The following is a 13,168-nucleotide window of genomic DNA, read 5'->3' as shown; positions in this document are numbered from 1 at the left end:
GTGAATTTCTATGAATCACTTCAAACTGTCTGTTTCAGTTAATTGATTCCAATTAAAGATTTGTTTGTGTCATTACTCAAAAATATGTAAGTAAATACTTCTGTGTGTTACTTTGGTGCATGTAAATGAAAATGATTAAATGTCAGTCTTGTGTTAAGTGAAAAACAAGGTGGAAAAATATCTTGCTAATTTTTAACTAGTTTTAACTGTATTTCACGTCTTGCATTAAACATTTTGAATCCACTTAGATACAGTAGCTTTATTTCAGAAAATGTTATGCTAAGCTAGACAAACACCAAACAAGTTACATTTACCATGAGAGAAAAATGTTGTAATATTGTATGTTTGTTTGATGTGTGTATAGGACCCATACCTGGACAAGTTCTTCACTCTTGTGTATGTTTTGGAGGAGTACTCGTTCCCCTTTAGGCTGAAAGATGTCATAATCACTGAGGCAAACATGGAGGCGGAGCTGAAGGCCAGCATGGCTGCTCTGAAGGGGGCGCTTTTGGACACTTGTGTGCGCTTCCTGCATCAGCTGATGAGCAAGCTCATACTACTTATCGTGCACCCTCCTGTCATAGCAGGACAGATCGGTGAGCAATGATAACTTCGCTCTAAGGCCCAAAACATACTTCATATATACACTCACCTAAAGGATTATTAGGAACACCTGTTCAATTTCTCATTAATGCAATTATCTAATCAACCAATCACATGGCAGTTGCTTCAGTGCATTTAGGGGTGTGGTCCTGGTCAAGACAATCTCCTGAACTCCAAACTGAATGTCAGAATGGGAAAGAAAGGTGATTTAAGCAATTTTGAGCGTGGCATGGTTGTTGGTGCCAGACGGGCCGGTCTGAGTATTTCACAATCTGCTCAGTTACTGGGATTTTCACGCACAACCATTTCTAGGGTTTACAAAGAATGGTGTGAAAAGGGAAAAACATCCAGTATGCGGCAGTCCTGTGGGCGAAAATGCCTTGTTGATGCTAGAGGTCAGAGGAGAATGGGCCGACTGATTCAAGCTGTTAGAAGAGCAAATTTGCCTGAAATAACCACTCGTTACAACCGAGGTATGCAGCAAAGCATTTGTGAAGCCACAACACCCACAACCTTGAGGCGGATGGGCTACAACAGCAGAAGACCCCACCGGGTACCACTCATCTCCACTACAAATAGGAAAAAGAGGCTACAATTTGCAAGAGCTCACCAAAATTGGACAGTTGAAAACTGGAAAAATGTTGCCTGGTCTGATGAGTCTCGATTTCTGTTGAGAATTTGGCGTAAACAGAATGAGAACATGGATCCATCATGCCTTGTTACCACTGTGCAGGCTGGTGGTGGTGGTGTAATGGTGTGGGGGATGTTTTCTTGGCACACTTTAGGCCCCTTAGTGCCAATTGGGCATCGATTAAATGCCACGGCCTACCTGAGCATTGTTTCTGACCATGTCCATCCCTTTATGGCCACCATGTACCCATCCTCTGATGGCTACTTCCAGCAGGATAATGCACCATGTCACAAAGTTCGAATCATTTCAAATTGGTTGAACATGACAATGAGTTCACTGTACTAAAATGGCCCCCACAGTCACCAGATCTCAACCCAATAGAGCATCTTTGGGATGTGGTGGAGCAGGAGCTTCGTGCCCTGGATGTGCATCCCACAAATCTCCATCAACTGCAAGATGCTATCCTATCAATATGGGCCAACATTTCTAAAGAATGCTTTCAGCACCTTGTTGAATCAATTCCACGTAGAATTAAGGCAGTTCTGAAGGCGAAAGGGGGTCAAACACAGTATTAGTATGGTGTTCCTAATAATCCTTTAGGTGAGTGTACAAGCATTTAAATTTGTGCGTCATTGAGGACCAAAATGTCTAGAAATCCAGTTTAACTCTAAATTTTCCGTGTTTTATGAAAAAACGCTTCCCCGCCAAACACGGAATTTTCCGGGTTTCCGTGTTTTAGGTGTTATACGGTAAGGAAGACCCCTGCGCATGTTTTGAAAGAGTACACAACTCTTTGATCAAAGAAACAGACTGCGATCGTCTCAAACATGAAGAAGTGGAGAGAAGCTCAAAATATCAGACATAAACATGCCTTTTTATCAGCTTTTTGTCTGAAATGTTGTTTTTTGACAAAACCGACCTCTGTTCAAGTCGCAATAAAAAAAGAACAAATGAAGATAAAATAAAATCGTTTTTTTTTGCCTAAAAGCAGAGGCTCAGATCTTTATTGTGATATATAGCCTCTTCATATATTCATGGAAGAAAATATTCTGCGGGCCATTAAAGTTTAGCGAAAATCGTCAAAAACCCTGGCGGTGGCTGGCAACTTTTTTTTAAAAACGCTGGCGGGGAAAGAGTTAAATGGGAAGAGTCAAATTTCAATGTCACTAGTGTCACCAAACGCAGGTGTCCTGAACACTCCCCTGTCTGCTAATGGTCTGAAAGTCAGTTGGTCTCTTCTGAAATTCACGCCAATGGTTCTGAGTCAGTCTGGTTGGGTCGCTCAAACAAACAGAGCAATGTTTTGATAGCACTACAGTGTTTACACTTTTCTGTACAGAATACAGTTGTCTATCCACATTAAACTGGGATTGAGGACACATCTGGTTTAGAAGCACAAACATTTGAAGGTAACTCTATCAACCCCTTGAGTACTGACCACAGTCATGCAAGAACACATGTTTAGCATGTGCAACAGTCCTGGCCACGCATCTGCATCTGTGCTCGAGTATGTTTCTGCCTGGCCTAAATCATTCCTCTATTTAATCTCTTATTTCATGTCTAATTGCAACATCTTTGTTTTGCTCTATTTGTATCCCTTTTATACAATTATGTGGCATTTCTTTTCTTGGTTGATGGTTTCTTTCCAAAGTGACTGACAGGAAAGTGCATATATTGTGTCAGGGGGTAAAAACCTAAGCAAGCCTTTTGCATTTCCATTGTATTTTCCTTTTGAATCCATTTCTTCTCCTTCCTGTCAAATGCAGTAAATCTTGGACGTGCTGCCTTTGAAGCCATGGCCCTGCTGGTAAACCAGATTCATAAGAACTTGGAGGGGAACCTGGACCACCATGGTCGTAACAATCTGCTGGCCTCTTACATCCACTACTGTTTCCACTTGCCCACCACAGAGCCTGTGTCGCCCCCTATTGGTGAGTGATAAACACAGCACTTAGTACCTTTTATATTTTGTGTTACCAGAGCTCATTGTGGTGTCACATCTAATTTTAATACCAATCCTTTTTCTGTTTATGGATTAACATTGCAGAGATAATTGGCTGGATTTGTAATTTATTCTCACTCTTGTTGTTCCAACCCCATATTTTATTTTTTCCATAAAAACACAACAGGAGAATGGTTCAAAAGTGATTGGTGGTTTACACTGTCAAGCTCTGAAAAAGACAAAAAATACACCATAAAAGTAGTCCACATGATGGGTGCACTGTATTCCAAGTCTTTTGAAGTCATAAGCTTTGTGTGAGGAATAGAGCAAAATGTAAGCCCTTATTCACTTATCTTCCCCTCCAATTAATCTCACAAATCACATTCATGCTTGTGTTCAAATAATAAATGTTATCTTTAGATGTGCCACAGCAGGTTTGACGTCATTGGCACCAAGTGCCATTAGTCATGCTACCGTTCACTATGCTGCAAGTTTGAATATTCTTTACCCCAAATGAGATTTGAGCGCTATTAGAGAGGGGAAGGTTATCAGAGTACTTAATTTTCAGTCTTTTTCTCACACAAAGCTGTCATGGGCCTTCAGAGAACTTGGAATATAGTGCACACGTCATGTTAACTACTGCTATGATCCTTTTTTGTCCTTTTTTGAGCTTGGAAGTATGAATAACCACCATTTTTCATGATATGGAAAATAGCAGTTTGCACATTTTGACTTGCATATTGCTCACAAATGAGAGAAAATAGCACAGGGTTGGACTTGGAAGTGTCTTTTTTGGGTGAGCTATCCCTTTAAGTCTAGAAAATGCGCTCTGTGTAGTACCTTAAACAGTTATTTAAACAAATACTAAAACTGTAAACGTTACATAACTTTTAAGCTGTGCTGATTCATTTTTCTGGGGCTCATGTGTTCTGTGAAACTGCTCCTCTCAGATTTACACTCATTTGGCCTCAAGAGCAGCTTGTTTGAGGTCATACACTGAGTGCTTCCCTCTTCCTTTATCAGTTGGAGCCGCACAATATGAGCTGCCCATCCAGTATGCCACACTTTCTAGGGCAACTGCAAGACCCAGCAGCTTGCTCTTGTCCCGTTCCAAAAGCATTAGTAATTCCAACCCCGACCTGGCCTCCACACCAGCCACCCCTGACGAAGAGGTGCAGAGAATCATCGGCAGCAAGGTGGGCTATTCCTCTGCCTTGTAATTGGCTGTTTATGTTTCCCGCAGTGTGACTACTCAGTCATGTGTTGTTCTTATCTCAAGTGGCAGCCAAGAAGAATTGAGTATTATTCTGTATTATCTGTCATTATTTGCATGCCATCATGTTGTTCCAAATCCATATGATGCTTGATATTTCCAATCCATGGTGGTTTATTGTAACCATGTCCTGTCAATCTCCAAAAAGGACAAAAAAGCACCATAAAGAATCCCATAGAAGTTGTGCATACACCTTGTGCACTTTTTAAAGTCTTCTAAAGCTATACAATAGCCTTGTGTGATGAATAACCCAAATAAAATGTATTAACTATTATTACACGGGTCTCTGGAATACTTGTTTCTGATTAGTCAGTGCTGCCATCTAGGGGCCTGATATATCTGAGTAACAAACGCTGAGCTCTACAAGTAAGTTAATAAAGTTCAATGTTCATGTCCATTTATTTATTTATTTGGTTAGTAGCCATATACAACTACAAAGCAGGATAATGTACAGTCTGTTAGTTATCACAAAATAAACCCCTTCAAGGTGTTCCGCTGCGCTTCAGGGTCCAGATCATACTTTCAGGGTTTATTTGGCGATAACAACCGGCTGTCTTGAAATGAAAGTGAGTAATAGTGCCTGTGGTGCAGGTAAGATGTCATGATGTTTGATTACAAGATACGCTGGAAGATTATGGTGAGGAACAGCTTAAATTTAGGTATGTTCCTCAAACTAAATTATCCAATGTCTTCAGAAGATTTGAAAAGCAAGTCAGTCTACTTTAATGATACTTTTATATTGCTTTTTGGTCCTTTTTAGAGCTTGAATTTTGTGGTCACTTTAAATGGAAAATATCTGTGAAGATTCTTGAAAATGTGTCCTTTTTTTGTTCCAAGGAAAATAGAAAGTCGACGAGTTTGGAATGAGATGAGAGTGAGTCAGTGATGACAGACTTTTCATTTTTGGACAAATGATCCCTTTAAAGAAGTACTTTTAGGGATTTTTGTTGTTTTTCTTTACACAGATTGTAGGTTTTGCAATCTGCTCTCTCTCTTCTCCTGATGAAATCCTTTTTGTGCTGTGTGGTGGAGCTGCAGGCTCAGAGATTAATGTGTTTTCCTGTGTTGAGATGTTTCCTGTGCCACCTGTTGATTGCACTGCTAATGATTTTTGTTTTGCTGTGGTGCTGCTTTTCTTCTACCCCACCCCTCTTTTACTGTGTCCCTGACCTTTCCCTCCCCTCCTATAAATGAATGCCTTGTTCCTGCACTTCCTCCCCTCCCTGCGACGCCTCTGTGGCCGTTCGGCCTTCCCCATTTTGTGCTGCGGTGTGTGTTTGTATCATCGGTGGATAATCAGGGGATAGACCGCTCACATTCCTGGGTAAACTCTGCTTACGCTCCGGGGGGCTCCAGGGCCGTGCTCCGTCGGAACCCCAACTCCAGCTGTGAGCTCAAGCAGGTGCCAATAAAACCCTACACCCTAATGCATCTCCCTACTGTCTCAAGCCATACACTCTAATATGACCTGTTACTGTCTCAGACCCTCATTACTGGTAACAGGGTTCCCACAGTCATGGAAAGCCTCGATATCAGGGAATTTTAAGACTGTGATATCCAGGCCTGGAAAAGAAGTGAGTGCTTTTGTTGAATAAGTCATGGACATTTCTGTAGTGAATATAATCTTTTGATCTAATATATAATCTCTGGTCTTAAATATTTTAATTGACTAAATATTGCTCTTTGTGAGTGCTTGAGTAAAATTTGCTTGCAAGCCAGCGTGATAACATCAGCCTGCCCATTGAGGACATCTGTACTCTGAGTATAACCGTTTGTACCTGACATACAAATGAAAATCCACCCTAACAATCTCTATGAAACAATTTTATGTCCACATATCCAGAAATAATTGATGAATGGAAAGGTTATGGAAATTCATAAGTCATAAAGTGTGGGAACCCTGTTGTTACTGTCTCAGACCCCTTTTCCTGACATTACTTGTTACTGTCGCAACCTCTAAACCCAACATGACCTGTTATTGTCCCATTTCTGTCTCAAACCCTAAAACTATCCTAACCTGTTACTGTCTCCAACACTATGTCCTAACAATAAAATTAAATGTAACCCAAACATTTTGAACTTTAAAAGTGTTGTTTGCTGCTGTCTCAAACCTTACGCTCATTATAGTACTTGTAACTGTCTTGTAGTCCTAAATTCAACATTCTTTTACTGTTTCAAACCCAACACTGTACATGCTACTAGGTCCTAATCTCCTGGTCCTACAACCTGATATCATCACTTACTGTCTCATTGACTTTACTCCAGTATTATGTCTTTCCTCCTACTCAATAATCCTGCACCTGCTCCTTTGCTGCTCTCAGGTTGGCTCTGTTTGTACATGTATGTCTATGTCTGGGTGTGTGCAAGCATTTGTGTGGAAGGTTTTGTTGGCCAATCAATCACATCACTCTTTTCTTTTCCTGCTGTGCTTTTCGTTTTCATTAGAACTAAGAACAAAACATGCCTTTTGCAGTGATTGAGATATACAACCCAGGTTGCATACAATAAATGTATTTACAGTTAATGCTGTTTCACACATATGCTCCCTTACATTATTTACACTGGTGTTTTTAAGAATTATTTCATAGTATGGATTTTTATATAATTTTTTGTATATTTTCACTAGATCTTGCACGACGACTTTCTAATTGGTCGACTCCACGTACAGAAAAGTAGTTGACTAGTCATCAGGGCAGTGTTTGCCAAATGCAGATAACTCACTATATGCTGTGCAGCATCACTGGTCTTTGCTGTTAATCTCTAGGGGAAAAAAAACATAATTTTGTCTCAAAACTTAAAAAAAAAAATTGCAAAAAAATCCACATGACCATCAAATGACCATCTCCGATGTCTGTTGTGGTGGGGCGATTTGTTTATGACATTCTTTTTGGAAATTCTGATTCCTTTTTTCACTTTTGCATATTTCAAATAGGGCTTGGAAATGTATTGAATATTGACTAAATAATTGCATTTATTATGTTGATGAAATAAAATTAAGCCTTATCGTGATGATTTTAATGCGCTTTTCAATTATTTAGTTTCATAAATAGCATCTGTTGACTAATTCAATGAAGAGATGACATAATACACTACCAAATAGCTACTTCTGTAGATGAAAGTTTATTTTGCCCCGCGAACGCGTGGCCTGGACTCGGAGGCATACCTCTCTCTGCGTCTACTCTGTTGAGTGAGTGAGTGTGAGAGAGAGAGAGAGACACAATCAGTTGACCGCACGGCAGCTGACATAGACGTGAATGAGCTGCGCATGTGCGAACAGCGTTGTCATTGACGAATCACGAATCTGTATTGTTTGCTCCCCTTTAGTTTTAACTTTAATTAGTTTAATTTGAGTTGTATTTTTATTCTTTTCATGCACTTAATCACAGGAGACTGTTGTTCATTCCTGTTTCTGAATTCAGACACTTACTTAGACAACTCTGTACATTGTACTTTATTCAAACTTTACATTTTGCTACATTTGTATACACGATACAATCACAAATATTTCTGCTTCTAACTTTCTCTGAGTGATTGATATAGGGAATTAATAGGGTATTACAGTATGTACGGTAAGCACAGAGAAGCAAACGCATGTAAAGGGCGGACACTGTGCAAAATGCAAATGAGACACTGTGACGTCACAAATATTTTAATTGGCATATGATGTCATTTAGCGACTTTTCCATTGTTGCCAACTTAGCGACTTTGTCGCTATTTTTAGCGACTTTTCAGACCCCTTTAGCGACATTTTTTCAAAAAAGCGACTAGCGACAAATCTAGCGACTTTTTGGACAAACCTTAGCAACTTTCCAAATTCCAAATATCGCCAGTATTGCAAGCGTGAGGTCTTACTTCCCCGCTGCGTCTGCTCTGTTCAGTGAGCGGCTGAGAGGAGCAGCACATTCCGTTGACTGCACGCCAGCGGACATAGACATGAATGAGCTGCGCATGTGCACGCTGTGTTAGCAGGAACCAATCAGTGATCACATAGCAGCTGCCGTTGTCTAACAGAAAATATGTAATTGAGAACCGTTTTAATGGACATTCGGCTATATACTTATATAAAAACAGTATGAGCACGGTTTAGGGGAGATAACCGTTATTATAAACTGAAGTAGGCTACAGTACCGACAAATTAGGCAGAATGCAAATACGACGCGATGACGTCATCTGGCGACATTTAGCTACTTTTTGAGCAGGCTTTAGCTACTTTCCATTGAAAATAGTTGGCAACACTGGACTTTTCGCACAGGCTTTAGCTACTTACCATTGAAACTAGTTGGCAAAACTGAACCTTTACAGCTCGTGCTTTGGATACTACAGCAACAACAAATCCGAACCAATATGACTGAGAGCGTAAATACCGAAGTTCAGCCATATATGTATGAATATGTATGTATATCTGGTCTCGGTGAATACAATCAGAGACAATGGTAACTTTAGCTGCATTAGCCGTGGAATCTGCTTACAAGCACATTCGGAAAGGCGATTTGCAAACATTCACAAAATATAAAGTGCGATACTGGAACACAAACAGTTGGTACTGATCCATGCTTGAGAATATTTTTTTTTTTAATCTTGCTTTATATTGACACTCATTCACAAAGTAGTCCATGTAAAATTATTTGCACAAAAATACACACATTTTTGTATGTTTTGGGGCACATTCCCTTCAAAAGCAAAACTTGTCCACTGCGTCTTCAGTGGCTCTGATGTCGGGAGTACATGAAGACTCTTATGTTCAATTTTACAGCCAACAACAGAACACTTGATGAGACATTATTCTTCTCACTGTATCTGCTCCAGAGTGGAAAAAAAAAACACTCAGGGGAGGATCTATGATAATAGAGTCCATCACCAGTCGTGGGCGAGGCCTGAAATAACGTGACGTCACTTTGGAGCAGAAACAAAAACAATTCATTTTGACACTTTTTTTTACATTTTTTTATTTATAGAAATATGAAAAGAAAGAGGAGTGGGTGGACTTTTAACATTGTAGGGTGGTTGTTTACACACACTACCGACTCACATTTATGTACAAACACCATGTAAACAAAACACTTTAACACTGATTGTATTGGAACGCACTTCACTTTTACTAGTCAATTGAAAAATAAATCAGTTTATTAAAACACAAAACAATGTAACCAAAAATATTTCTAATTCTAAATAACACTTCAAACTAAATGAAAATATAATCAAAATAACAAAGTGGTCAAACAAAATCTTACCAAATTCAAACATTTTTACCCTTTCCCTAGCCCATTTTGCATATTGAAAAATCACTTCACGACAATAGGTGGAAAAATACCAATACAAATTGGATCATAAATAGAATTCTAAATATAAACACAGAAATAATAACAAAAAAATAAATCATGAACTAAAGATAGTTTAACAGAAATCTCATAAATATTTGTTTCATAAAATGGCTCCAAATTGATTTTCAGAGTTTGGAAATGAAATTAATTACCAACTTCTGGTGAAATATCCAAATTGCAAATGCTGGAACTGAGTTTAGCCTTTGTGCTGAGAATAGATGTGCTTTTGAATCGTCTTGGTGCAATTACCTATTTCTCAGGAAAGGAACAAATTGCGCTTTGCACCACTTCATTATCATACAATACACCCACAGTTTGTGCATGTTTTGCACAGTTTGTGCATTTTGCGCACTTACGAAAATAGAGCTCTACGTCTAATTTTCCCTTGTATGCATTTAGTGAAAAACTAAGAAACATGCCTTTTTTATTTAAAAAAAAAAAAAAAAGAAGTTTTATTCAATGCATTTAAAATATTGAATCTACTTTTTTTGGATGAAATAATCATCCCACTGATTAAAAAAAAATAATATCACTTTTTTGGTTATTTCAGAGCAAATACGTATTCATATTGAATATCGTCAATAGGCTGAAATATATCATTTTTTTGTAGCCATATCACCCAGTCCTAATTTCAAATATATTCACACAAATGATGTAGAACAAGCACTACTACTCTCAGTTGATCCACAATTAGTTGACTATTAGACAAGTCAGTGCAACCCCTATAGCAGTTGATCAGTTTGTAAAAGGACCTGGGATTGTGCATCCAGCAGGCAATGTTTCATCGCTCTTTCCTCATTTTCTCTGATCTTCCTATCTATCCTTCATCGTCATCGTCACCACCATCACCACCATTCTCCTGTGTTCACCCGCTGGTCTGCAGGCCAGTGAGCGTGGTTATCGCATGTCTGCATTCATCGAGACTGCCTCCTTTCTCTGCCCTCCCTCCAGGCAGATCGCCAAGAAGGTAGAGCACATACTCACTCACTTGTTCACTTTCCTGTTCATTCGTCCATTCTTTCATTTACTCACATGTTCCTTTAGTCACTTTGTTTTGTTCATCCATTTTTTATTACCATTTTAAAGATTTCTGCCTTTATTGTGTGAAGAGAATGTGCATAACAGGTTGTCCACTAAAACTTGAGTATGTATATGTGTGTATGCATGTGTCTGGATCAGTATATCTTCATGTTTTTCATGTTTTTAATAATGCTCTTCATGTTCAGTTGCTTCATGAAGAGTTGGCTCTCCAGTGGGTGGTGAGCACCAGCACCGTGAGAGATGCGTCTCTGCGGCAGGCCTGGTTCTTCTTCCAACTCATGGTCAGTTGAACCTCCAACCTTGGCCATTATCTGCAGTGACAATTTTAAAAGAATTGTTAGACTTTTTTTAAGCCAAAGTTTAATATGATATCACTCATTCCTTTGGTGTGATAACAGGTGAAGAGCATGGCTCATCATCTGTTCCTGTCCTCACGGCTGGATATGCCCAGACGCCAGCGCTTTCCAGACCGCTTTGTGGATGACATTGCTGCCTTAGTGTGTGCCATCAGTGTAGACATAGCCAGCAGACATCACAAGGTAAAAGACCAGTAGATCTGTCTCATTTTACTGCTGCTGGAGGACCTTACTGTGTAGAAGGTCTGGTAACTTTATTGTGGGATCTGCTCTGTTGATTTAACTGTTTATTGTTGTTTTTACTCAGGGGAGAATTAACAGGAAGCATGCTTATCTTTGTCTGGTCTTGTGTCCGTGTGTGTTTCAGGATGTTGAGCTAGTGGAGAGGTTAAACAGCAGTCTGGCCTTTTTCCTCAATGACCTGATCTCTCTCATGGACAGAGGCTTTGTTTTCAACCTCATCCGCTCCTATTATAAACAGGTACAAACACAAACAAACATAGGAATGGAAATCCTAAGAAATGTAATGCTCTGGTTGCTTAACGATTCTTTTAGTTCTTGAGCAATAATTGGTCCTAACTATACACACAACAAATATACAAAACAATACAAATAATATCTTTAGGTATTGTCTTTTATTGTTGTATATCAGTAGTTGCAGAGATAGGCACCCAAATAAAAATAATTCAAAACAAAATGATAAAATTATTAGGGCTTTTTAATCGAATTATTTACACTGTGTCCAGATTAATTAATTGCATATACAAATATTTGCTTAGAAAGCCCCTCATATAACAATAATTCAATATATAATGATGAAATAATTATACATAGTTATCTTTTAAATATGTAAAAATAAATATATATATATAAAATGAAAAAATATTCAGATAATTAAAATGCATTACATTCTTGTGGCAGAAGAGTTAATCATTGATAAGACAACACAAAAAGCAGCTTTAGAATACAATGTATTGTTTACTACCATATTATTGATCATAAGTCAGTCATTGGCATACAGTTCACAGCAATCCATTTCACAAGTGAATTTGTCAATCAGTTGGAGATTTATTATGAAGGCATGTTTAAGGACCCGTCAATGAACCGCTGCGTCAGACATGCTTGTGTAGTGTCACATGTGCGTTGCATCATAAACATAAAATTTTTTTGGTCACTGTGTCAAGTTAAATATAGTTTAATACTTAGACACATATTGAGATCCCTTATTCGGATTTGCGCTCCATCAAATGTTTTGAACACAAGAACGTAACGCATGTTTGTGTTGTTCTGCTGCTCAAGGGTGTTTTTCTTCACTGTATAAACTGCGCATTACCACGCAGCTGAAGTTTCACTTACTGCCCTCTGGAGTAAACGGGTGGTACTACAAGCTTGCATTTCTCAGGAATCTTCCATATTGCGGGCATTGCGATTAATTGCGTAAATTTTTTTTAATGCGTTATTTTTAGTCAAATTAATCGCACTGAATTAACGCGTTAAATCGTAAAAATTATTATACTTAGTTATATTTAAATGATGGTAAATATAATATATAATGAATAAAATAATTCAAGTAATTAAAATGCATTACATCATGTGGCAGACAAGTGTCTGGGTATTGATACAGATTATTTGATTTAGATTCACAAGCTTTCGCTTCTGATCTTGATTTGATATCGACGCATATGGGTACATTTCTTTGCGCATTGCACCAGAGTTGTACTGTGTCTAGATGTATTTGAATGCAAGAACACTTCATATCTGCTGTCAGTAAGTGTGATTTGTTGTCTGTATGGCTGGAGTTGTGCTTACTGCCTCCTGCTGACCGAGACTCAACATGAAGGTGATATACCTTATAATGGCCTGGGGGCAAGACTAGTTGTGCTAACTTTTTTTAACGTGATATTTGTGATGTAATTAATCGCACTGAATTAACAAGTTAAATCAACAGCCGTTATTAAAATATACTATGACAAATCTGAACGTCTAGGTTAATTTTCTCAA

General features: G+C 38.6%; 1 protein-coding gene across 3 annotated transcripts in view; it reads left to right on the top strand.

Moving 5' to 3' along the window:
- The window catches only part of LOC127652484 (dedicator of cytokinesis protein 7-like), a 122,153-nt gene that overhangs the window by 42,860 nt on the left and 66,125 nt on the right, over positions 1-13,168 (top strand). The window contains exons 20-27 of one of the 3 annotated variants that reach the window (XM_052138628.1): positions 365-596; positions 3,001-3,165; positions 4,200-4,372; positions 5,750-5,851; positions 10,654-10,737; positions 10,997-11,092; positions 11,210-11,350; positions 11,535-11,648. The exons of 1 other annotated variant lie outside the window; for it this stretch is intronic. In XM_052138628.1, coding sequence (XP_051994588.1) covers positions 365-596; positions 3,001-3,165; positions 4,200-4,372; positions 5,750-5,851; positions 10,654-10,737; positions 10,997-11,092; positions 11,210-11,350; positions 11,535-11,648 — 1,107 coding nt within the window. The remainder of the gene's footprint in view (positions 1-364; positions 597-3,000; positions 3,166-4,199; positions 4,373-5,749; positions 5,852-10,653; positions 10,738-10,996; positions 11,093-11,209; positions 11,351-11,534; positions 11,649-13,168) is intronic. One more of the 3 variants, XM_052138629.1, reaches the window with a different exon arrangement.

The sequence above is a fragment of the Xyrauchen texanus genome, chromosome 12 (genome assembly GCF_025860055.1).
Source record: "Xyrauchen texanus isolate HMW12.3.18 chromosome 12, RBS_HiC_50CHRs, whole genome shotgun sequence".
NCBI classification, from domain to species: Eukaryota; Metazoa; Chordata; class Actinopteri; order Cypriniformes; family Catostomidae; genus Xyrauchen; species Xyrauchen texanus.
This window is presented reverse-complemented; position numbering and strand designations above follow the sequence as displayed.